The following is a 21506-nucleotide window of genomic DNA, read 5'->3' as shown; positions in this document are numbered from 1 at the left end:
GGCTTCAGCCCCACCCCAACTCTGACCCCAACCCCAACCCCACCCCCAGCCCGACCCAAACCCCCGCCCCACCCCAAATCTCAAGCCCAAACCCCGCCCCCCAACCCCAACTCAGACCCCCCAAACCCCAGCCCAACCCTACCCCGACCCCAACCTGGCTTCAGCCCCAACCCCAAAACTCTGCCCCCCCACCCCCAACTCCAAACCCCAAACTGTGACCCTAATCCCAACCCTGACCCAAATCCCAGCCCAGTCCCAACTCAGCCCTGACCCCAACTCTGACCCCAACCCCAATTCCAGCCCCAGTCCCAACTCCAGTTCTGACCTCAGCCCCAGCTCCAATCCCAACCCCGACCCCAACTCCTGAGCCCAATCCCAACTCCAGCCCCAACCCCAGCCCTGACCCCAGCCCCAACTGCAGCCCCAGCCCCAATCCCATCCCTAATCCTGACCCCAACCCCAATCCCAACCCCAATTCCAGCCCCAGTCCCAACTCCAGTTCTGACCTCAACCCCAGCTCTAATCCCATCTCCAGCCCCGACCCCAGTCCCAACCCTGACCCCAACCCCAATCCCATCCCCAATCCCATCCCCAATCCCAACCCCAATCCCAACCCCAATCCCAATCCCAACCCCAATTCCAGCCCCAGTCCCAGCTCCAATTCTGACCTCAGCCCCAGCCCCAACCCCAGCCCCGACCCCAGCCCTGACCCCAGTCCCAACTCCAGCTCCATCCCCAATCCCATCCCTAATCCTGACCCCAACCCAATCCCATCCCCAATCCCAACCCTGACCCCAATCCCAATCCCAACCCAATTCCAGCCCCAGTCCCAACTCCAGTTCTGACCTCAGCCCCAGCTCCAATCCCAACTCTGAGCCCAGTCCCATCTCCAGCCCCAATCCCATCCCTAATCCTGACCCCAACCCCAACCCCAATCCCAATTCCAACCCCAATCCCAACCCCAATTCCAGCCCCAGTCCTGACTCCAGTTCTGACCTTAACCCCAGCTCCAACCCCATCCCCAATCCCGACCCTGACCCCAACCCTCACCCCAACCCCAATCCCAACCCCAATCCCAATTCCAACCCCATCGCCAATCCCAACCCTTACCCCAACCCCAATTCCAGCCCCAATCCCAACCCCAATCCCAGTCCCAACTCCAATCCCAGCCCCAACCCCAGCCCTGACCCCAGTCCTAACTCCAGCCCCAGCCCCGATCCCATCCCTAATCCTGACCCCAACCCCAATCCCATCCCTAATCCTGACCCCAACCCCAATCCCAGCCCAACCCCAGCCCCATTTCCGCCCCAGGTACTCCATGCAGGAGATGTACGACGTGGTGGCCAACGTGGAGGACTACAAGAACTTCGTGCCCTGGTGCAAGAAATCCGTGGTGGTGTCGCGGCGCCAGGGCCACCTCAAGGCGCAGCTGGAGGTGGGGTTCCCGCCCGTGCTGGAGCGCTACACCTCCATCGTCACCCTGGTGCGGCCCCACCTGGTCAAGGTGAGCTCAGCACGGGCTGGAGAAGCTTCTGGAGAAACCCTGAGGGAGCTGGGAAGGGGCTCAGCCTGCAGGGAAGGAGGATCAGGGGGGAATTTTCACCCTTAATGGGAGAGCAGGGTTGGGATCTGCTCCCAGAACAGCAGGAGGAGAAGGAGCAGTCCCAGGTTCAGGATGGACATGAAAAAAGGAATTTCCTCATGGTCAAGCTTTGGAACTGCCTGGAGGGAAAGAGGTGCAGGAGGGGAATTTTCACCCCACGAGTCCTTAATGGGAGAGTGAGGTTGGGATCTGCTCCCAGAACAGCAGGAGAAGGAACAGCTCTGAATTCCTCCAGGGCAGGTTCAGGATGGACATCAGGAGGAATAAAAGGTGGTCAGGCTTTGGAACTGCCTGGAACAGGAGGCTCAGGGAGGAATTTTCACCCCAGGGTCAGGATCTGCTCCCAGGGGAGAGGTTCAGGTTGGACACCAAGGAAATTTCCTCTTGGCAAAGGTGGTGGAACTGCCTGGAGAGCAGGTTCAGAGGGGAATTTTCACCCCAGGGTCAGGATCTGCTCCCAGGGAATTCCAGGATGAGGTGGAGCAGCCCCAAATTCCTCCAGGAGAGGGTCAGGATGGAATTTCAGGAGGAATAAAAGGTGGTCAGGCTCTGGAACTGCCTGGAGAACAGGAGGCTCAGGGGGGAACTTTCACCCCAAAACTCCAATTCCTCCAGGAGAGGATCAGGATGGACATCAGGAGGAATAAAAGGTGGTCAGGCTCTGGAACTGCCTGGAACAGGAGGTTCAGGGGGGAATTTTCACCCCAGGGTCAGGATCTGCTCCCAGGGAACACCAAGAGAAGGAGAATCAGCCTCGGGTTGTTCCAGGGCAGTTCAATTTGGAATTTCCCCACGGAAGGAGCTCTCAGGCTTTGGAAGTGCCCGGGGAAGTTCAGAGGTGTCCAGGACGTGGCACCGGGGGAATCTCAGACCGGGCTGGAGCCGGGAGAGTTTCCCATCCTCGGGGACAATCCCGGTGCTCCCTGAGCTCCCATTTCCCCTCCCCAGGCCGGGCTGGATCCAGGAGGGTTTTCCATCCTCAGGGATGCTCCCATTTCCCCCTCCCCAGGCTGGGCTGAATCTGGGAGTGTTTCCCATCCTCGGGGATGATCCCGGTGCCTCCCTGAGCTCCCGTTTCCCCCTCCCCAGGCCGGGCTGGATCCAGAAGGGTTTTCCATTCTCGGGGATGCTCCCGGTGCCCCTCCGCCGGCCGGGCTGATCCCAGTGCTCCCCGGTGCTCCCCTGAGCTCCCATTTCCCCCTCCCCAGGCCAGGCTGGACCTGGGAGTGTTTTCCCATCCTCGGGGATGATCCCGGTGCTCCCCTGAGCTCATCATTGGGAGGAAATGGGGGCAATGGGGGGAGAAATGGGGAGCATGGGGGGAATGGGAGCATTTCCCCCTCCCCAGGCCAGGCTGATCCCGGTGCCCCCCTGAGCTCCCGGTGCCCCCCTGAGCTCCCGGTGCCCCCTCCCCAGGCTGGGCTGATCTCGGTGGTCCCAGGTGGCTCCCGGTGCCCCCCTGATCCCCCGTCTCTCCCTCCCCAGGCCGGGATGATCCCGGTGCCCTCCTGAGCTCCCGTTTCTCCCTCCCCAGGCTGGGCTGAATCTGGGAGTGTTTCCCATCCTCGGGGATGATCCCGTTGCCCTCCTGAGCTCCCGTTTCCCCCTCCCCAGGCCAGGCTGATCCCGGTGGTCCCCGGTGCCCCCCTGATCCCGGTCTCTCCCTCCCCAGGCCGGGCTGATCCCGGTGCCCCCTGATCCCCGGTGTCTCCCTCCCCAGGCCGGGCTGAATCTGGGAGTGTTTCCCATCCTCGGGGATGATCCCGGTGCCCCCCTGATCCCCCGTCTCTCCCTCCCAGGCCGGGATGATCCCGGTATTCCCCGGTGCCCCCCTGATCCCCGGTGCCCCCTGATCCCCGTCTCTCCCTCCCAGGCCGGGCTGATCCCGGTGCCCCCCTGATCCCCGGTGCCCCCCTGAGCTCCCGGTGCCCCCTGATCCCCGTCTCTCCCTCCCAGGCCGGGCTGATCCCGGTGTTCCCCGGTGCCCCCCTGATCCCCGTCTCTCCCTCCCAGGCCGGGCTGATCCCGGTGCCCCCCTGAGCTCCCGGTGCCCCCTGATCCCCGTCTCTCCCTCCCAGGCCGTCTGCACCGACGGGCGCCTCTTCAACCACCTGGAGACCAACTGGCGCTTCAGCCCCGGCATCCCCGGCTACCCCCGCACCAGCACCGTGGATTTCTCGGTACGAGCCCGGCCCGGCTCTGCCCCCCCCGGGGGAAGGCGGAGCTCACCCACCCTCACCTCTTCCTCCTCCTCCTCCTCCTCCTCCTCAGATCTCCTTCGAGTTCCGCTCCCTGCTGCACTCCCAGCTGGCCACCGTGTTCTTCGACGAGGTGGTCAAGCAGATGGTGGCCGCCTTCGAGCGCCGAGCGGCCAAAACCTTCGGGCCCGAGACGCGAATCCCGCGGGAGCTGATGTTCCACGAGGTGCACCAGACGTGAGGGGCGGAGCGGGGCCCGCCCCGAGCCCAAACCCCCCCAAAAATATTTATTCAACCAAGTGCGTTTCTCTCTCTCCTCCGCTGCTGTTGCCTCAACGCCCCCCCCGGGGCTGCTGTGAGCCCCCTGCCCTCAATCCCAGCAGCTGATTTTGCAGCTGGTTTGGGGTTTTAAGGTTTGGTTTCGTTGTTGGTTTGGTTTTTTTTTTTTTTTTGTTTTTTTTTTTAACCCTTTTTTGGTTCTTTTTAAGCTCCTCAGCCAGGCTGGAGGGCCCTGATAGGGGCAGCTCTGGTAGGAATGGGGAGGGGGTGGAAAAGCTGCAGTGAGCCCCCTCCCCTCAATCCCAGGAGCTGATTTTAGGTTTTAAGTTTTGGTTTAGTTTTTTTTTTTTTTTCTTTATTTTTAACCCTTTTTTGTTGTTGTTTTTAAGCTCCTCAGCCAGGCTGGAGGGCCTCAATGGGGGCAGCTCCTGCTGTGCTCTGGGATGGGTGAGGGAAAAGCTGCTGGGACCCCTCCCCTAATCCCAGGAGCTGATTTTGAGGTTTAAATTTTGGTTAATTTTTTTTTTTTTTTACCCTTTTTTTGGTTCTTTTTAAACTCCTCAGCCAAGCTGGAGGGCCCCAATGGGGGCAGCTCCGGTAGAGGAACAGGGAGGGGGTGGGAAAAGCTGCTGGGACCCCCTCCCCAATTCCTCCCCAAGGAACAAAAAAAGGGAAGGAGGAGCCCCCCACCCACCCACCCAAAAGCATCGCACACTTTGCACAAGCCACACGCACAGGGTGGGGAGGGGGCGGCTCCTGCTGCCCCCCCCCATCACCCCCACGGTCCCCCCCCCCCCCCCAGCGACCCCACCCCTATTTTGGGGGGGGGGGGTGGGAAGGTCTCAGCTCCTCCCCCCTCCCCTTTAACCACAGGGGGGTGAGGGGGTCCCCGAGCCCCCCCTGGCCCAAGGAAGGAAAGGCTTGGCCAGGCCAATAAAGAGAATTTTCCAAGGGTCAGCAGCCTCCTGCTCCTCATTGAGGGGGGGTTTTGGGGTGGGGGCTGCATGCTGGGACCCCCAGGTGGGGTGGGGGCACCAAGGGAAGGGATTTGGAGGGGGGGGGTGGTTTGTTAATAAAAACATTTATTTTGCATTTTTTTGTTGTTGTTTGTACAGAAGTGCCCGAGAGCTGCGAGGAGCCGGGGTGGGTGGGTTTCAGGGTGGGTTTCAGGGTGGGTTCCAGGGTGGGTGGGGGGCGTGGGGAGGGGTCCCAGCTCTGGCTCCCAGGGGCTTCAGGCAGGGTTGGGGGGCACTGGGGGGGTCACACAAACACGGGGGGGGCACGGCCAGGGGAGGATGAGGAGTGTATCGAGTCCCTGCGGGGGGGCCCGGACACGGGGCTGGACTGAACCCCTCTCGGGGGGCTGCAGGGGGGGGCAGGAGGGTGGGACCCCCTCCCCAAAACCCTGCCAGGACCCCCCCACCCAGCCCAGCAATGCGGGAACCCGGGGGGGGGGCTCCCAATGTGTGGGGAGCCCGGGGGGGCTCCCAGTGTGCGCAGTGAGAGCTGCTGGGGTGGGCGGGGGGCTCTGCAGACCCCCCCCCAAGCAGCGGGGCGGGGTGTGGGGGGACCCCAGGGTGGGCTGGGGGTCCCGAGGGGGGTTCAGTGGCGGGGGTGGCCGGGCCGGGCCCGGCAGTGCTGCGTTCTTCCCTGGGGGAGCCCCGTCCCCGTCCCCGTCCCTTCTCAGGCCGATTTGTAGCCCACGAGCTGCATCAGGCCCTGGGTGCTCATGGATTTGGGCCTCTCCAGGGGGAAGCCCAGGGCTCGGCTCCAGATGAGCTGCGACAGAACGCCCAGAGCTCGCGAAACGCCGAACAGAACGGTGTAGTAATTCATCTCCTTCATGCCGTAGTACTGCGGGGGACAGGGCGGGGTCAGAGCGGGGTCAGAGGGACAGACAGACAGAGGGACAGACAGACAGACAGACAGACAGACAGAGGGACAGACAGACAGACAGACAGACAGACACAGGGACAGGTGGGACAGACACACGGACAGACAGGAAGGAGAACAGAGCTCAGGACACAGCAAAGAGAACGGTGTAGTAATTCATCTCCTTCATGCCGTAGTACTGCGGGGACAGAGCGGGGTCAGAGGGGACAGACAGACAGAGAGACAGACAGACACAGGGACAGGTGGGACAGGGACAAATGGGCAAGGAGAGGGAAACAGGGAGAGGGAGGAAGGGATGGAGGGATGGATGGATGGATGGATGGATGGATGGATGGATGGATGGATGGATGGATGGATGGATGGATGGGGAGAGGAATGGGCTGGGAGAGGGACAGACAGAGGGACAAACAGGAAGGAGAACAGGGAGAGGGACAGACAGACAGGAAAGAGAACAGAGCGGGTTCAGAGCGGGCACAGAGGGGACAGACAGACAGACACAGGGACAGACACAGGGACAGGTGGGACAGGGACAAATGGGCAAGGAGAGGGAAACAGGGAGAGGGAGGAAGGGATGGAGGGATGGGGAGAGGGATGGATGGGGAGAGGGATGGGCAGGGAGAGGGACAGACAGAGGGACAAACAGGAAGGAGAACAGAGCGGGGTCAGAGCGGGCACAGAGGGGACAGACAGACAGAGGGACAGACAGACAGACAGAGGGACAGGCGGGACAGACACACGGACAGACAGGAAGGAGAACAGAGCTCAGGACACAGCAAAGAGAACGGTGTAGTAATTCATCTCCTTCATGCCGTAGTACTGCGGGGACAGAGCGGGGTCAGAGGGACAGACAGACAGAGAGACAGACAGAGGGACAAACAGACAGAGGGACAGACAGACAGAGGGACAGAGAGACAGACAGACACAGGGACAGGTGGGACAGGGACAAATGGGCAAGGAGAGGGAAACAGGGAGAGGGAGGAAGGGATGGAGGGATGGGGAGAGGAATGGGCTGGGAGAGGGACAGACAGACAGGAAAGAGAACAGAGAGAGGGACACACAGGACAAAGGACAGACAGGGAGAGGGACAGACAGACATGGACAGACAGGGCAAGGGATAGACAGGGAGAAGGACACACAGACAGGGACAGGGACACATGGACAAGAGGAAGGACACACAGAACAGGGAGAGGGATGAGGATGTGCAAAGGGATACGTGACCAAGGAAAAGGAGAGACTGACATGAAAAGGGACAGACAGACAGGGAGAGGGACACACAGACAGGAAAGAGAACAGAGAGAGGGACACAGAACGAAGGACAGACAGGGAGAGGGAAGGACAGACAGGGAGAGGGAAGGACAGACAGGGACACATGGACAGGAGGAAAGACAGAACAGGGAGAGGGATGTGGACACAGAAAAGGATGCACAGGCAGAGAAAAGGACAGACTGACAGGAAAAAGGACAGACAGCACAGAAGGACATGTGGACAAGAGGAAGGACAGACAGAACAGGGAGAGAGATGTGGACGTGCAAAGGGATGTGTGGCCAAGGAAAAGGACAGACTGACAGGAAAAGGGACAGACAGGGAGAGGGACAGAGAGATGGACACAGACAGGGAGAGGGACACATAGGAGAAAAGGCAGAACAGGGAGAGGGATGTGGGCATGCAAAGGGACACATGGACAGACTGACAGGAAAAGGACAGACTGACAGGAAAAGGACAGACAGGGAGAGGGACACACAGAGCAAAGGACAGACAGGGAGAGGGATGGACAGACAGGGAGAGGGACACATAGGAGAAAGGACAGAACAGGGAGAGGGATGTGGACATGAAAAGGGACACATGGACAGACTGACAGGAAAAGGACAGACAGCACAGACACAACCAGAGGCACACAGCACCCAGCGCTCACCTGCAGCAGGACCCCGCTGTGGGCATCCACGTTGGGCCAGGGGTTCTTGGCCTTGCCCTGCTCCAGGAGCACGTTGGGCACGATCTTGTAGAGCTGAGCCACCAGCTTGAACAGGGGGTCCTTGGGCAGGTGCTTGAGGGCGAACTCCCGCTGGCAGGTGTAGCGCGGGTCCGTCTTGCGCAGCACCGCGTGCCCGTAGCCTGGCACCACCTGTGGGCATTGGGGTCACAGCTGCTGCAGGGATGGGGGGCAGAGCTGCTCCTGAGCACTGGGGTGGGCCCTGAGCCCCAGCATGGCCACCCTGAGCCCCTGGGGGGGGCCCTGAGCCCCTGGGATGGGACCTGGAACAGCCCTTGAGCCCCTGGGGTGGGCCCTGGAATGACTCCTGAGCTCTGGGATGGCACCTGAGCCCCAGCACAGCCACCCTGAGCCCTGGGATGGGACCTGGAACAGACCCTGGGACCCTGAGATGGCTCCTGAGCCCTGGGATGGGCCCTGGAACGGCCCTTGAGCCCCTGGGATGGGCCCTGGAACAGACGCTGAGCCATGGAATGGCACCTGAGCCCCAGCATGGCCACCCTGAGCCCCTGGGGGGGGCCCTGAGTCCCTGGGACGGGACCTGAACCAGCCCTTGAGCCCCTGGGGTGGGCCCTGGAACAGACCCTGGGACCCTGGAATGGCCCCTGAGCCCCTGGGGTGGGCCCTGGAATGGCCCTTGAGCCTCTGGGATGGGCCCTGGAACAGCTCCTGAGCCCCTGGGGTGGGACCTGGAACAGACCCTGGGACCCTGAAATGGCCCCTGACCCTTGGGATGGGCCCTGGAACAGACCCTGGGACCCTGGAACGGTCCCTGAGCCCTGGGATGGGCCCTGGAACAGACCCTGAGCCATGGAATGGCACCTGAGCCCCAGCACAGCCACCCTGAGCCCCTGGGGTGGGCCCTGAGCCCCTGGGATGGGCCCTGGAACAGACCCTGGGACCCTGAGATGGCTCCTGACCCTTGGGATGGGCCCTGGAACAGCCCCTGGGACCCTGGAATGGCCCTTGAGCCCTAGGGTGGGCCCTGGAACAGCCCCTGGGATCCAGAAATGGCCCCTGAGCTCTGGGATGGGCCTTGGAATAGGACCTGGAACAGCCCCTGAGCCATAGAATGGCACCTGAGCCCCAGCACAGCCACCCTGAGCCCTGGGGTGGGCCCTGAGCCCCTGGGGTGGGCCCTGAAATGACTCCTGAGCCCTGGGATGGGCCCTGGAACAGACCCTGGCACCCTGAAATGGCTCCTGAGCCCCTGGAATGGCCCTTGAGCCCTGGGATGGGACCTGGAACAGTCCCTGGGACCCTGATATGGCTCCTGAGCCCTTGGGATGGGCCCTGGAACAGCCCCTGGGACTCTGGAACAGTCCCTGAGCCCCAGCACAGCCACCCTGAGCACCTGGGATAGGCCCTGAATTGGCCCCTGAGCTCTGGGATGGGCCTTGGAATGGAACCTGGAACAGCCCCTGAGCCATAGAATGGCACCTGAGCCCCAGCACAGCCACCCTGAGCCCTGGGGTGGGCCCTGGAATGGCCCTTGAGCCCTGGGGTGGGCCCTGGAACAGACCCTGGGACTCTGGAATAGGACCTGGAACAGGCCCTGAGCCATAGAATGGCACCTGAGCCCCAGCACAGCCACCCTGAGCTCAGGGATGGGCCCTGGGATGGGCTCTGAACCCTGGAATGGGACCTGGAACGGCTCCTGAACCCTGGAACAGGCCCTGAAATGGCCCCTGAACCCTGGAACGGCCCTTGAGCCCTGGGATGGGCCCTGGGATGGGCCTGAAACGGGCCCTGAGCCCTGGGATGGGCCCAGAGCTCTGCAACAGCCCCTGAACCCCTGGAACAACAGCCCTGAGCCCCAGCAGGGCCCCCCTGAGCCCTGGAACAGGTTCTGGAATGGGACCTGAGCCCCTGGGACGGGACCTGAGCCCCAGCACAGCCCCCTGAGCTCTGGAACAGCCCCTGAGCCCTGGGATGGGACCTGAAACGGGACCTGGAACAGCCCCTGAGCCCCCCCTGAGCCCCAGGATGGTCCCTGAGCCCCCCTGAGCCCTGGAACAGGTTCTGGAACGGCTCCTGAGCCCCTGGAATGGGAACTGAGCCCCTGGGATGGGACCTGAGCCCTGGGATGGGCCCTGAAACGGGACCTGGAACAGCCCCTGAGCCCCCCTGAGCCCCAGGATGGTCCCTGAGCCCCCCTGAGCCCCAGCAGGGCCCCCCTGAGCCCCAGGATGGTCCCTGAGCCCCCCTGAGCCCCAGCAGGCCCCCAGGCTGACCCTGCCCGAGTTGAGCGTGTTCCAGATGAAATCTCTCAGCTTCTCGTCAGACACGTCCTTGCCCAGCTCCTTCTGCAGGTCCGTGAGCCACAGCAGCACCTCCTGTGGGCATGGAGGGAGTGAGGGAACGGGGACAGACGGACAGGGGGACACAGGGACAGGGGGATGGAGGGGGTGAGGGAATGGGGACAGACAGACAGGGGGACACAGGGACAGGGGGATGGGGACAGACAGCGGGAAAGGAGGGAGTGAGGGCAGGGAATGGGGGGGAGAGGGACAGATGGACAGGGGGACACAGGGACAGACAGACAAGGAGATAGAGGGATGTGGGGATGGGGACACAGAGGGACAGAGGGACAGGGGGACATGGGGACAGAGGGTCACAGGGATGGGAGAGGGACATGGACAGGGAAAGTGACATGGACAAGAGTGACAGAGTGACAGGGAGAGGGACAGACAGACAGGGAGAAGAGGGACACACGGACAGGGACACACAGACAGGGCAAGGAGGGACACACGGACAGGGAGAGGAGGGACACACGGACAGGAAGAAGGACATACAGACAGGGACACATGGACAGGAAGGACACACAGACAGGGAGCAGGGACACACGGACAGGAAGGACACACGGACAGGGAGCAGGGACACACGGACAGGGAGCAGGGACACACGGACAGGGAGAGAAGGGACACACGGACAGGGAGCAGGGACACACGGACAGGAAGGACACACGGACAGGGAGCAGGGACACACGGACAGGAAGGACACACGGACAGGGAGACATGGACAGGGAAAGGAGGGACACACAGACAGGAAGGAGGACACACAGCCAGGGAGCAGGGACACACGGACAGGGAGAGAATGGACATGTGGACAGGGAGAAGGACACACAGACAGGGACACATGGACAGGAAGGAGGACACATAGACAGGGGGCAGAGACACACAGACAGGAACACACAAACAGGAAAGACACACGGACAGGGAGCAGGGACACACGGACAGGAAGGACACACGGACAGGGAGCAGGGACACACGGACAGGAAGGACACACGGACAGGAAGGACACACGGACAGGAAGGACACACGGACAGGAAGGACACACGGACGGGAAGGACACACGGACACGGAGCAGGCCCCACCTGGTTGGCCAGCCCGTGCAGGGGCCCGGCCAGGCCGTTCATGGCGGCGGCGAAGGCCAGGTAGGGGTCGGACAGGGCGCTGCCCACCAGGTGGCTCGTGTGGGCACTGACGTTCCCGCCCTCGTGGTCACTGCGGGGGAGAGCCCGTGAGCACCCCAGAGACACCGACAGCCCGATCCTGGCCCCAAAACAGCTCCATCTGACCCCAAAAACAGCTCCATCTGACCCCAAAAACAGCCCGATCCTGGCCCCAAAACAGCTCCATCTGACCCCAAAACAGCTCCATCTGACCCCAAAACAGCTCCATCTGACCCCAAAAGGCTCCATCCTCGCCCCACAAACACCTCCATCTGACCCCAAAAACAGCTCAGTCCTGACCCCACAGACAGCTCAGTCCTGACCCCAAAAACAGCCCGATCCTGGCCCCAAAACAGCTCAGTCCTGACCCCACAAACAGCTCCATCTGACCCCAAAAGAACTCCATCCTCGCCCCACAGACAGCTCCATCCTGGCACCAAAACAGCTCAATCTGACCCCAAAACAGCTCAATCCTCAATCTGACCCCACAAACAGCTCCATCTGACCCCACAAACAGCTCCATCTGACCCCACAAACAGCTCCATCTGACCCCACAGACAGCTCCATCCTCACCCCACAGACAGCTCCCACAGGGTTTTGGGGGGTGGGGGCATGGGGCTGCCAGCCTGGTTCAACCCCAGCCCTGCCTGCTCCTGGTGACACCCACAGAGCCCCCTCCCCTATAGGGCACAGCCCCTACAGAGCCCCATAGAGGCTCAGAGCCCCTACAGGGACCCCTCCCTTATAGGGCAGAGCCCAGATTCCCATAGAGCCCCCTCCCCTACAGAGCAGACCCCAGACCTATACAGGAACACCTCCCCTATAGGGCAGTGCTCAGCCACCCCTACAGAGCCCCCTCCCCTATAGGGACTGGCCCCTAGAGCCCCTACAGGGACCCCTCCCCTATAGGGACTGGTCCCCTACAGAGCCCCAGAGCCCCTACAGAGCCCCCTCCCCTATGGGCAGAGGGCACAGCCCCTACAGAGCCCCCTCCCTGGTGACACCCCAGGCCCATCCCCAGCTGCTCCCACCTGTGGATGGTGAGGCAGAGCCCCCTCCCCAATAGAGCACAACCCCTACAGAGCCCCATAGAGCCCCCTCCCCTATAGAGCACAGCCCCTACAGAGCCCCCTCCCCTATAGGGACTGGTCCCCTACAGAGCCCCAGAGCCCCTACAGGGACCCCTCCCCTATATGGCAGAGCCCAGGGCCCAACAGAGCCTCCTCCCCTATAGGGCAGAGCCCAGAGCCCCCACAGAGCCCCTTCCCTATAGGGCAGAGCCCAGAGCCCCCACAGAGCCCCCTCCCCTGGTGACACCCCAGGCCCATCCCCAGCTGCTCCCACCTGTGGATGGTGAGGCAGAGCCCCCTCCCCTATAAGGCACAACCCCTACAGAGCCCCATAGAGCCCCCTCCCCTATAGAGCACAGCCCCCACAGAGTCCCCATAGAGGCCCAGAGCCCCTACCGGGACCCCTCCCCTATAAGGCACAGCCCAGATTCCCATAGAGCCCCCTCCCCTACAGAGCAGACCCCAGACCTATACAGGAACACCTCCCCTATAGGGCAGTGCTCAGCCACCCCTACAGAGCCCCCTCCCCTATAGGGACTGGCCCCTACAGGGACCCCTCCCTTATAGGGCAGAGCCCAGAGCCCCCACAGAGCCCCTTCCCCTATATGGCAGAGGGCACAACCCCTACAGAGCCCCCTCCCCTATAGGGCAGAGCCCAGAACCCCCACAAAGCCCCTTCCCCTATATGGCAGAGGGCACAGCCCCTACAGAGCCCCCTCCCCTATAGGGCAGAGGCCAGAGCCCCCACAAAGCCCCTCCCCCTATATGGCAGAGGGCACAACCCCTACAGAGCCCCCTCCCCTGGTGACACCCCAGGCCCATCCCCAGCTGCTCCCACCTGTGGATGGTGAGGCAGAGCCCCCTCCCCTATAAGGCACAACCCCTACAGAGCCCCCTCCCCTATAGGGACTGGTCCCCTACAGAGCCCCAGAGCCCCTACAGGGACCCCTCCCCTATAGGGCAGAGCCCAGAACCCCCACAAAGCCCCTTCCCCTATATGGCAGAGGGCACAGCCCCTACAGAGCCCCCTCCCCTATAAGGCACAGCCCCTACAGAGCCCCATAGAGCCCCCTCCCCTATAGAGCACAGCCCCTCCAGAGCCCCCTCCCCTATAAGGCACAGCCCCTACAGAGCCCCATAGAGCCCCCTCCCCTATAGAGCACAGCCCCTCCAGAGCCCCCTCCCCTGGTGACACCCCAGGCCCACCCCCAGCCCTGCTCCCACCTGTGGATGGTGAGGTAGAGCCTCATGAGCTCGATGAACTGGGGGTCGGTGTAGCCCAGCATGTTGGTGAAGTTGTGGGACCAGTCCAGGTTGGGGTCGATGGCGCCGATGCCGCTGCCCTCCCGGTAAAGGTTCCGGTAAATCTTGGCGGCCACGCAGGGCAGCTTGGCGATCAGATCCATGGCGTCCTCGTACACAAACTGCCACCAGAGGGGTCAGAGCGTGCTCCCCTGACCCCCCAGCACCCAAACCCACCCCAAAATTCAGCAATTCCCCCGTACTCTGTGTGTCGCTTGTCTCAGTTATCCCAGTTCCTTCCCCAGGTGTCGCAGACATCTTTTATGAAAAATCCTTTCCTTAGGATTTTTTTCTCCTGAGAAGCTGGGAGGCCTCAGGAATAAAATGTAAACATTGATTATCTGCTGCTGTGGAATGCAACACATGGATCTTTGATTGGTCCATGTTGGTTGTTTCTAATTAATGGCCAATCACAGCCCAGCTGGCTCAGACAGAGCCTGAGCCACAAACCTTTGTTATCATTCTTTGCTATTCTATTCTTCTGATGAAATCCTTTCTTCTATTCTTTAGTGTAGTTTTAATGTAATATATATAATAAAATAATAAATCAAGCCTTCTGAAACATGGAGTCAGATCCTCATCTCTTCCCTCAACCTGAGACCCCTGTGAACACCATCACAGTCTCTGGGGTGAAACACCACACACCCAGCCAGCCAAAATTGTGTTTGGGGTGAAACACCACACATCCAGATGGCCAAAATTGTGTTTGGGGTGAAACACCACAGATCCAGTTGCCCAAAGGTGTCTCTGGGGTGAAACCACCACAGCTGCCACCTTTGGTCAAGCAGCAAGGGCTGGACAAACCCAGGCACGTTCCATCTGGCTATATTGGTATTTAATTCCAATATATTGGTATTTAATTCCAATATTTTGGCGCCCAACGTGGGGCGGCTCCATCCTGGGGATGGATCAGTCAGGGAAGAGACCCCTGAGGTGGCACCCTCACTTTTGCTGCAATATCCAGCCAGCCAAAGGTGTCTCTGAGGTGAAACCACCACAGATGCCACCCTTGGCCAAGCAGCAAGGGCTGGGTAAGCCTAGGAACGTCCCATCCGGCTATATTGGTATTTCATTCCAATATATTGGTATTTAATTACAATATTTTGGCGCCCAACGTGGGGCAGCTCCATCCTGGGGACGGATCAATCAGGGAAGACACCCCTAAGATGAAAACACCACAGCTGCCACCTTTGGTCAAGCAGCAAGAGCCAGAGGATCCCAGGCACATCCCATCTGGCTATATTGGTATTTCATTCCAATATATTGGTATTTCATTCCAATATTTTGGTATTTCATTCCAATATATTGGTATTTCATTCCAATATTTTGGTATTTCATTCCAATATTTTGGTATTTCATTCCAATATATTGGTATTTAATTCCAATATTTTGGCGCCCAACGTGGGGCAGCTCCATCCTGGGGACGGATCAGTCAGGGAAGTGAAACCACCACAGCTGCTGCCTTTGGTCAAGCAGCAAGAGCCAGAGGATCCCAGGCACATCCCATCCGGCTATATGGGTATTTAATTCCAATATATTGGTATTTCATTCCAATATTTTGGTATTTCATTCCAATATTTTGGTATTTCATTCCAATATTTTGGTATTTCATTCCAATATATTGGTATTTAATTCCAATATTTTGGCGCCCAACGTGGGGCAGCTCCATCCTGGGCATGGATCAGTCAGGGAAGTGAAACCACCACAGCTGCTGCCTTTGGTCAAGCAGCAAGAGCCAGAGGATCCCAGGCACGTCCCATTTGGTTATATTGGTATTTAATTCCAATATAACATTTAATTCCAACCCTTTACCTCCCAGTACTTGGCCCGGTGGATGCCCTCGGCGTAGGCGCGCGCGAACTTGCTCTCGCTGTTGAGGGCGGTGACGGCGGCGCTCAGCTGGGACATGGGGTGCAGGTTGGTGGGGAAGTTGTCCAGCATGGTCACCACGTGCGAGGGCAGAGCTGCGCGCTTGGCCCACTCCCGGGACAGCCAGGTCACCTACGGGGACGGGACGGGGGCTGAGATGTGGGGCTGGGGGCTGGCAGAGCCCCCCTCAGGTGTTTCACAGCCCCTTCCTGGGTCTGGGGGCTGCCAGAGCCCCCCAGATGTTTGCCAGCCCCCCCTTCAGATGTTTGCCAGCCCCTCCTGGGTCTGGGGGCTCTCAGACCCCCCTCAAGCATTTGGCAGCTCCCCCTCAGGTGTTTCGCAGCCCCCCTTCAGCCGTTTCCCAGCTCCTTCCTGGGTCTGGGGGCTGTCAGACTCCCCTGAGCTGTTTGCCAGCCCCCCCTTAGGTGTTTGCCAGCCCCTCTTGGGTCTGGGGGCTCTCAGACCCACCCTTCAGGTGTTTCCAGCCTTCTCCTGGGTCTGGGGGCTCTGAGACCCCCCTCAGGCATTTGGCAGCTCTCCCTCAGGTGTTTCCAGCCTTCTCCTGGGTCTGGGGGCTCTTAGATCCCCCCTCAGCCGTTTCCCAGTCCCCTTGTGGGTCTGGGGGCTCTCAGACCCCCCCTCAGCCATTTCCCAGTCCCCTTCCAGAGTCTGGGGTCTCTCAGATCCCTCTCAGCCGTTTCCCAGCTCCTTCCTGGGTCTGGGGGCTGCCAGAGCCCCCCAGATGTTTGCCAGCCCCCCCTTCAGATGTTTGCCAGCCCCTCCTGGGTCTGGGGGCTCTCAGACCCCCCTCAGGTGTTTCCCAGCCCCCCCTCAGCCATTTGCCAGCGCCTTCCTGGGTCTGGGGGCTGTCAGACTCCCCTGAGCTGTTTGCCAGCCTCCCCTTAGGTGTTTTCCAGCCACGTTCTGGGTCTGGGGCCTCTCAGACCCCACCTCAGCCATTTCCCATCCTCCTCCTGGGTCTGGGGTCTCTCAGACCCTTCCTCAGCCATTTCCCAGCCCTCTCTCAGGTCTGGGGTCTCTCAGACCCCTCCTCAGCCGTTTCCCAGCCTTCTCCTGGGTCTGGGGGCTCTCAGACCCTCCCCTCAGCCATTTCCCAGCCCCCTCTCGGGTCTGGGGTCTCTCAGACCCCTCCCCAGCCCCCTCCCCAGCAGTACCTGCTCCTGGGTTGGGATTTCTCCGGTCACCAGCAGCCAGAAGAGCCCCTCAGGCAGCGGCTCCTCTCCCCCCGCGGCTTTGGGCAGCTTCTTCTGGCACTCGGGAATGCTGTAGCCGCGGAAACGGATCCCCTGCGGGCAGGGAGGGTCAGGGGGGGCCGGAATGGGGTGGGGAGGGGTTGGGACTGGGTGGGAATGGGATGGGAATGAGGGGGATGAGGTGGGAATGGGGTGGGAGTGGGCTGGGAATGGGTGGGAATGAGGTGGGAAGGGCTGGGAATGGACTGGGACAGAGTGGGATAGGGTGAGAATGGAGTAGGGACAGGGTGGGATTGGCTGGGATGGGAATGGGTTGGGATGGGCAGGGAATGGCTGAGATAGACTAGGACAGGGTGGGAATGGCTGGGATGGGCTGGAAACAGAGTAGGGACAGAGTAGGAATGGGTGGGACGGGGTGGGATGGGGTGGGAATGGTCTGGGACAGGGTGAGAATGGAGTAGGGACAGGGTGGATTGGCTGGGATGGGAATGGGTTGGGATGGGGTGGGAATGGGTTGGGATGAGGTGGGAATGGGTGGGATGGGCAGGGAATGGGTGAGATAGACTAGGACAGGGTAGGAATGGCTGGGATGGGAATGGGTTGGGATGGGTGGGAGTGGGTGGGATGGGCTGGGAACAGGATAGGAAGAGTAGGAATGGGTGGGATGGGGTGGGATGGGCTGGGAATGGTCTGGGACAGGGTGAGAATGGAGTAGGGAAGGGTGGGATGCGATGGGAACGGGTAGGGAAAGGGTGGGAATGGGTGGGACATGGTGGGAAGGGTTGGGATGAGGTGGGACCATGTGGGATGGACTGGAAATGGGTGGGATGGACTGGAAATGGGTGGGATGGACTGGGACAGGGTGGGAATGGGGTGAGAATGGCGTGGGATGAGGTGGGATGGGCTGGGAATGGGTGGGAGAGGCTGGGATGGGACGGGAATGTGGTGGGGACAGGGTGGGAATGGGTTGGGATGGGGTGGGAATGGGCTGGGACAGGGTGGGATGGGCCAGGAATGGGATGGGATGGGATGGGATGGGATGGGATGGGAATGGGATGGGATGGGGTGGGATGGGGTGGGATGGGATGGGGTGGGACAGGGTGGGACAGGGCTGGGAATGGGGTAAGGACAGCGTAGGAATGGGTGGGGAAGGGCTGGACTGGGTGGGGACAGGTCTGGATGGGCTGGGATAGGCAGAGACAGGGTGGGAATGGGTGGGATAGGCTGGGATGGGGTGGGAAGAGGGTAGGGACGGGATGGGAATGGGTGGGATGGCTGGGAATGGGGTGAGAATGGCATGGGATGGGCTGGGAATGGGTGGGAGTGAGCTGGGGATGGGGTGGGAATGGGGTAGGGACAGGGTGGGAGTGGGTGGGATGAGTGGAAGGGTGGGAATGTGTGGGACAGGCTGGGATGGGATGGGAATGTGGTAGGGACAGGGTGGGAATGGGTGGGCTGAGGTAGGATGGGCTGGGAATGGGGCAGGACTTGGTGGGATGGGCAGGGACAAGGTGGGAGTGGTTGGGAATGGGGTGGGAATGAGCGGGATGGGCTGGGATGGGCTGGACTGGGTGGGAAGGACTGGGAACGGGTGGGATGGGCTGGGATGGGGTGGAAATGGGTGGAACAGGGCCCTACCTCATCAGGATCCAGCACCGAGGTCTCGTAGATCAGCCCTTTCATGCCCCTCATGCCGCCGTACACCTGCAAGGGACCGGGAGCTCACGGTGAGGGCCGGTGGCAGTGCCCGGTGTCCCCAATGTCCCCAACGTCCCCGGTGTCCCCACACTCACCATGTCCACGGTGATCTGGCCGATGGCCGTGCTGCCGTGCTGCTGCCTGAAGCTCTTGATCTTGGCCTGCTCCTTGGGGATCATGGTGGCCAAAACGTCCTTGAGGTTCTGGGGACAAAGGGACAGCGGTGTGAGAGAGAGGGGCTGAGCACAGCAGAGAGGGTGACAGGAGAAGGGGGACAAGGAGAAGGTGTGGCAATGGAGGGGGGGACAGAAGATGTGGGGCAGCAGAGGGAGTGACATGAGAGGAGAAGGGACTCCCCTTGGAGGGGTGATGGGAAAGGGGGTGACAAAAGAGATGGGGACAGGAATGGGGGTGACAGGAGAGGTGACACCCCTTGGAGAGGGGTGAGAAAAGAGGTGGGTACAGGAAAGGGGGTGACGGGAGAAGAGGCAACAGAACAGGGGGCTCCCCTTGGGGAGAGGGGACGGGAGATGGGAGAGGGTCCCCCCCTTGAAGAGGAGTGAGTGGAGAGGGGGACACCGGAAAGAAATTATAGGAAAGGGGTGACAGGAGATGGAAGAGGATCCCCCTCTAAGAAGGGTGACAGGAAAGGGAACTCCCATTGGAGACGAGCAACAGGAGGGGGATTAGGGCAGAGGAGGTGACAAGAAAGATGAGGACAAGAAAGAGGATGACAAATGGCCTCCCCTTGGAGAGGGCTCTCAGGAGAGGCAGCCACAGGGCAGAGGAGTTACGGGAACAGTGACAGGGTGGGGGTCACAGCAGAGAACCCCCCTTACCGTGGTGGCGCTGGCGTGGCGAGCGGCCAAGAGGACACACGGTGCATTCTGTGGGACAAGGGACACAGAGACCCCCCTGTCACCAGGGCACAGCCATTTTGGGGAGGGGGTGCAGCCACATGAGCCCCCCCCCAGGTGAGACCCCGGTTCCCAAGGACGCTGGAGCCTCGCCCACGCGGGCGGGGATCAAAGCGGGATCAAAGCCGGGATCAAGCCGGGATCAGCCGGGGCGGCCCCGCGCTGCCCCCGGGAGCCGCCGCTGGCACGGGCACCGCGGGTTCTCCTTGCTGGAGCCGCGCCCGGCCAGGAACGGCCGCGGTTTTCCTGAGCCGGGGAATCCGAACTTTGTTCCTCGCCCACGCGTGGGAACCGGGAACCGCGGGGACTCCCCGGGAACACCGCGGGAACACAGCCCGGCCTTGGCAGCGCCCGCTCCGGGGACACACCGGGGGACACCGGGGACACACCGGAGCACACCGGCGATCCCCCGGGGCCCGGAGCTGCGGCAGCGCCTGCGGCAGAGCCAGAACATGACTCGGTTTTTCCGCTGGCTGCCGGGAGAACGCGGGGGGGCCGCGCTGTAGAACCCCCCCAAAGTGTCCCCCCCGGTTCCCCGGGAACCCCCGGTCCGGTTAGGGGGTCCCCGGTGTGGCGGGCGTGGCCGTGGCCGGTGGCGAGGCCGTGTCCCCCCCGCAACAGGCGGCACCGGGAAGGGAAAATGCCGGCGGAACAATGGAGGCGGAGGCGGCGGCGAGCCCAAGGTCAAGGCGGCCGCTGTCGCCGCCGTGTCACTCCCGGTGTCACCCCCCCGGTGTCACCCCCGTTTTGGGGGTCCCCAAGGCTCGTCCCGGCTGTCACCGAGGTGCCACCGGCTCAAGGTCACACGTGGTGGCGGTGACACCGGGCACCGGCCGGAGGGGGCACAGCGGGGGCACAGCGGGACCCTCCCGGTGGTTCCCGTTGTGCCCGGGGGTGCGGGGCCTCCGATGGGCTGCGGGGTCGGGACGAGGGGAGGAGGAGGAGGATGAGGAGGAGGAAGGTCGGGATCACGGTTCAAGCCAGGGGGGCGGCCCCGGTCCGCTCGGTTTAACGGGGAGCAGGGCCAAGTGGGGCATCGGGAATATCCCAAAATATCGCCCGGTCGATAAAGACACCGCAGCGCCCGTTACGAAACGCCGGGGCCGCGGCCAAGGCAAACACACCGGAGGGGCCGGGGCTGCTCCTCCGGCCCGGTACCGGCGCACGGGGGTCCCCTCGCTGTGACCCCGGTGTCCTCTACGGCACCGAGACGCTGGGGAAGGGCGGTGGCGGAGGCGGCGGGGACGGTCCCCGCCTCTACCCCCCCTGCTGCCGGTGCCACCGGGTGCGGGCTCCCGGGGCCGGTGCGGGGCTCCCGGGGCCCCCCACGCCCAGCGCTGCACAACGAGAGGAAGCGGCGGGACCGGATCTTCCAGCGGGGCTGCCCCGAGGCTGAGGCAGCACCGGAGCTCCCCGGGCGTGGAGCGGGCCCGGTGCCCCCCGAGCCACTCCCGGTGCCCCCGGCTCTGAGAAGCGCCCGGCGCCGGTTCCCACCACGTGCTGCCGCTGCGGCCCCGCGCCCACCCCGGTCCCGATCCCGGTCGCGATGCCGATCGCGGTCACCCCGGTCCCATCCCCCCTCCTCCGCCGCCACCGCGCGGCCCCTTTAAGGCAGCGCCCCCCGCGTCGCCCCTTTAAGAACCGGACCCCCCCGCTCTCCCTTCCCCCCGCGGCGTCGCCCCTTTAAGGCGCGGCGCGGCGCGGCGAGGCCGGGCCGGGCGCGCTCACCTTGGGGCCGCGGAGGCGCGCGGCCGCCCGGCTGCCGGCGGCGAGGAGCGTCATGGCGGTACCGGGACGGGACAGGCCGGGGCTGAACGGGGCCGGGACCGGGAGCGGGGCCGGGACCGGGTGCGGGGCCGGGGCGGGAGCGGGGCCGGAGCGGCGGCGGCCGGGGGTCCTCAACGTGAGGGCGGGACGGAGCGCGGCGCTGGTTATTAGCATAACCCCGCCCCCTCCCGGGGCAGAGCCGTTTGCTATTGGTCAAGCGGCGCGCCGTGGGGCGGGGCTACGCTAATGAAG

At 62.3% G+C, this 21506-nt stretch overlaps 2 protein-coding genes across 3 annotated transcripts; one reads left to right on the top strand and one right to left on the bottom strand.

The window, feature by feature from the left end:
- The first annotated feature begins 1262 nt into the window (after positions 1-1262).
- LOC135459241 (coenzyme Q-binding protein COQ10 homolog A, mitochondrial) lies at positions 1263-5058 on the top strand. The gene is made up of 3 exons (XM_064735008.1): positions 1263-1504; positions 3682-3783; positions 3875-5058. Exons 1-3 carry the CDS (start codon positions 1319-1321, stop codon positions 4040-4042), a joined length of 456 nt encoding a protein of 151 aa, XP_064591078.1. The 5' UTR covers positions 1263-1318; the 3' UTR covers positions 4043-5058.
- An 84-nt stretch (positions 5059-5142) lies between these two features.
- Positions 5143-21351, bottom strand: CS (citrate synthase). Of its 2 annotated transcripts, none has more exons than XM_064735001.1 (11): positions 21216-21351; positions 19410-19457; positions 18666-18773; positions 18511-18576; positions 16834-16965; positions 15602-15790; positions 13712-13911; positions 11340-11469; positions 10198-10299; positions 7886-8095; positions 5143-5934 (listed from the first exon to the last, which is right to left on the bottom strand). In XM_064735001.1, exons 1-11 carry the CDS (start codon positions 21267-21269, stop codon positions 5764-5766), a joined length of 1410 nt encoding a protein of 469 aa, XP_064591071.1. In that variant the 5' UTR covers positions 21270-21351; the 3' UTR covers positions 5143-5763. The 2 variants fall into 2 exon arrangements, with proteins under 2 accessions (XP_064591071.1, XP_064591072.1); XM_064735002.1 differs by lacking the exon at positions 5143-5934 and adding an exon at positions 6680-6789.
- Between the last annotated feature and the right edge of the window lie 155 nt (positions 21352-21506).

Source organism: Zonotrichia leucophrys, chromosome 29 (genome assembly GCF_028769735.1).
Source record: "Zonotrichia leucophrys gambelii isolate GWCS_2022_RI chromosome 29, RI_Zleu_2.0, whole genome shotgun sequence".
Taxonomy (NCBI): Eukaryota; Metazoa; Chordata; class Aves; order Passeriformes; family Passerellidae; genus Zonotrichia; species Zonotrichia leucophrys.
This window is presented reverse-complemented; position numbering and strand designations above follow the sequence as displayed.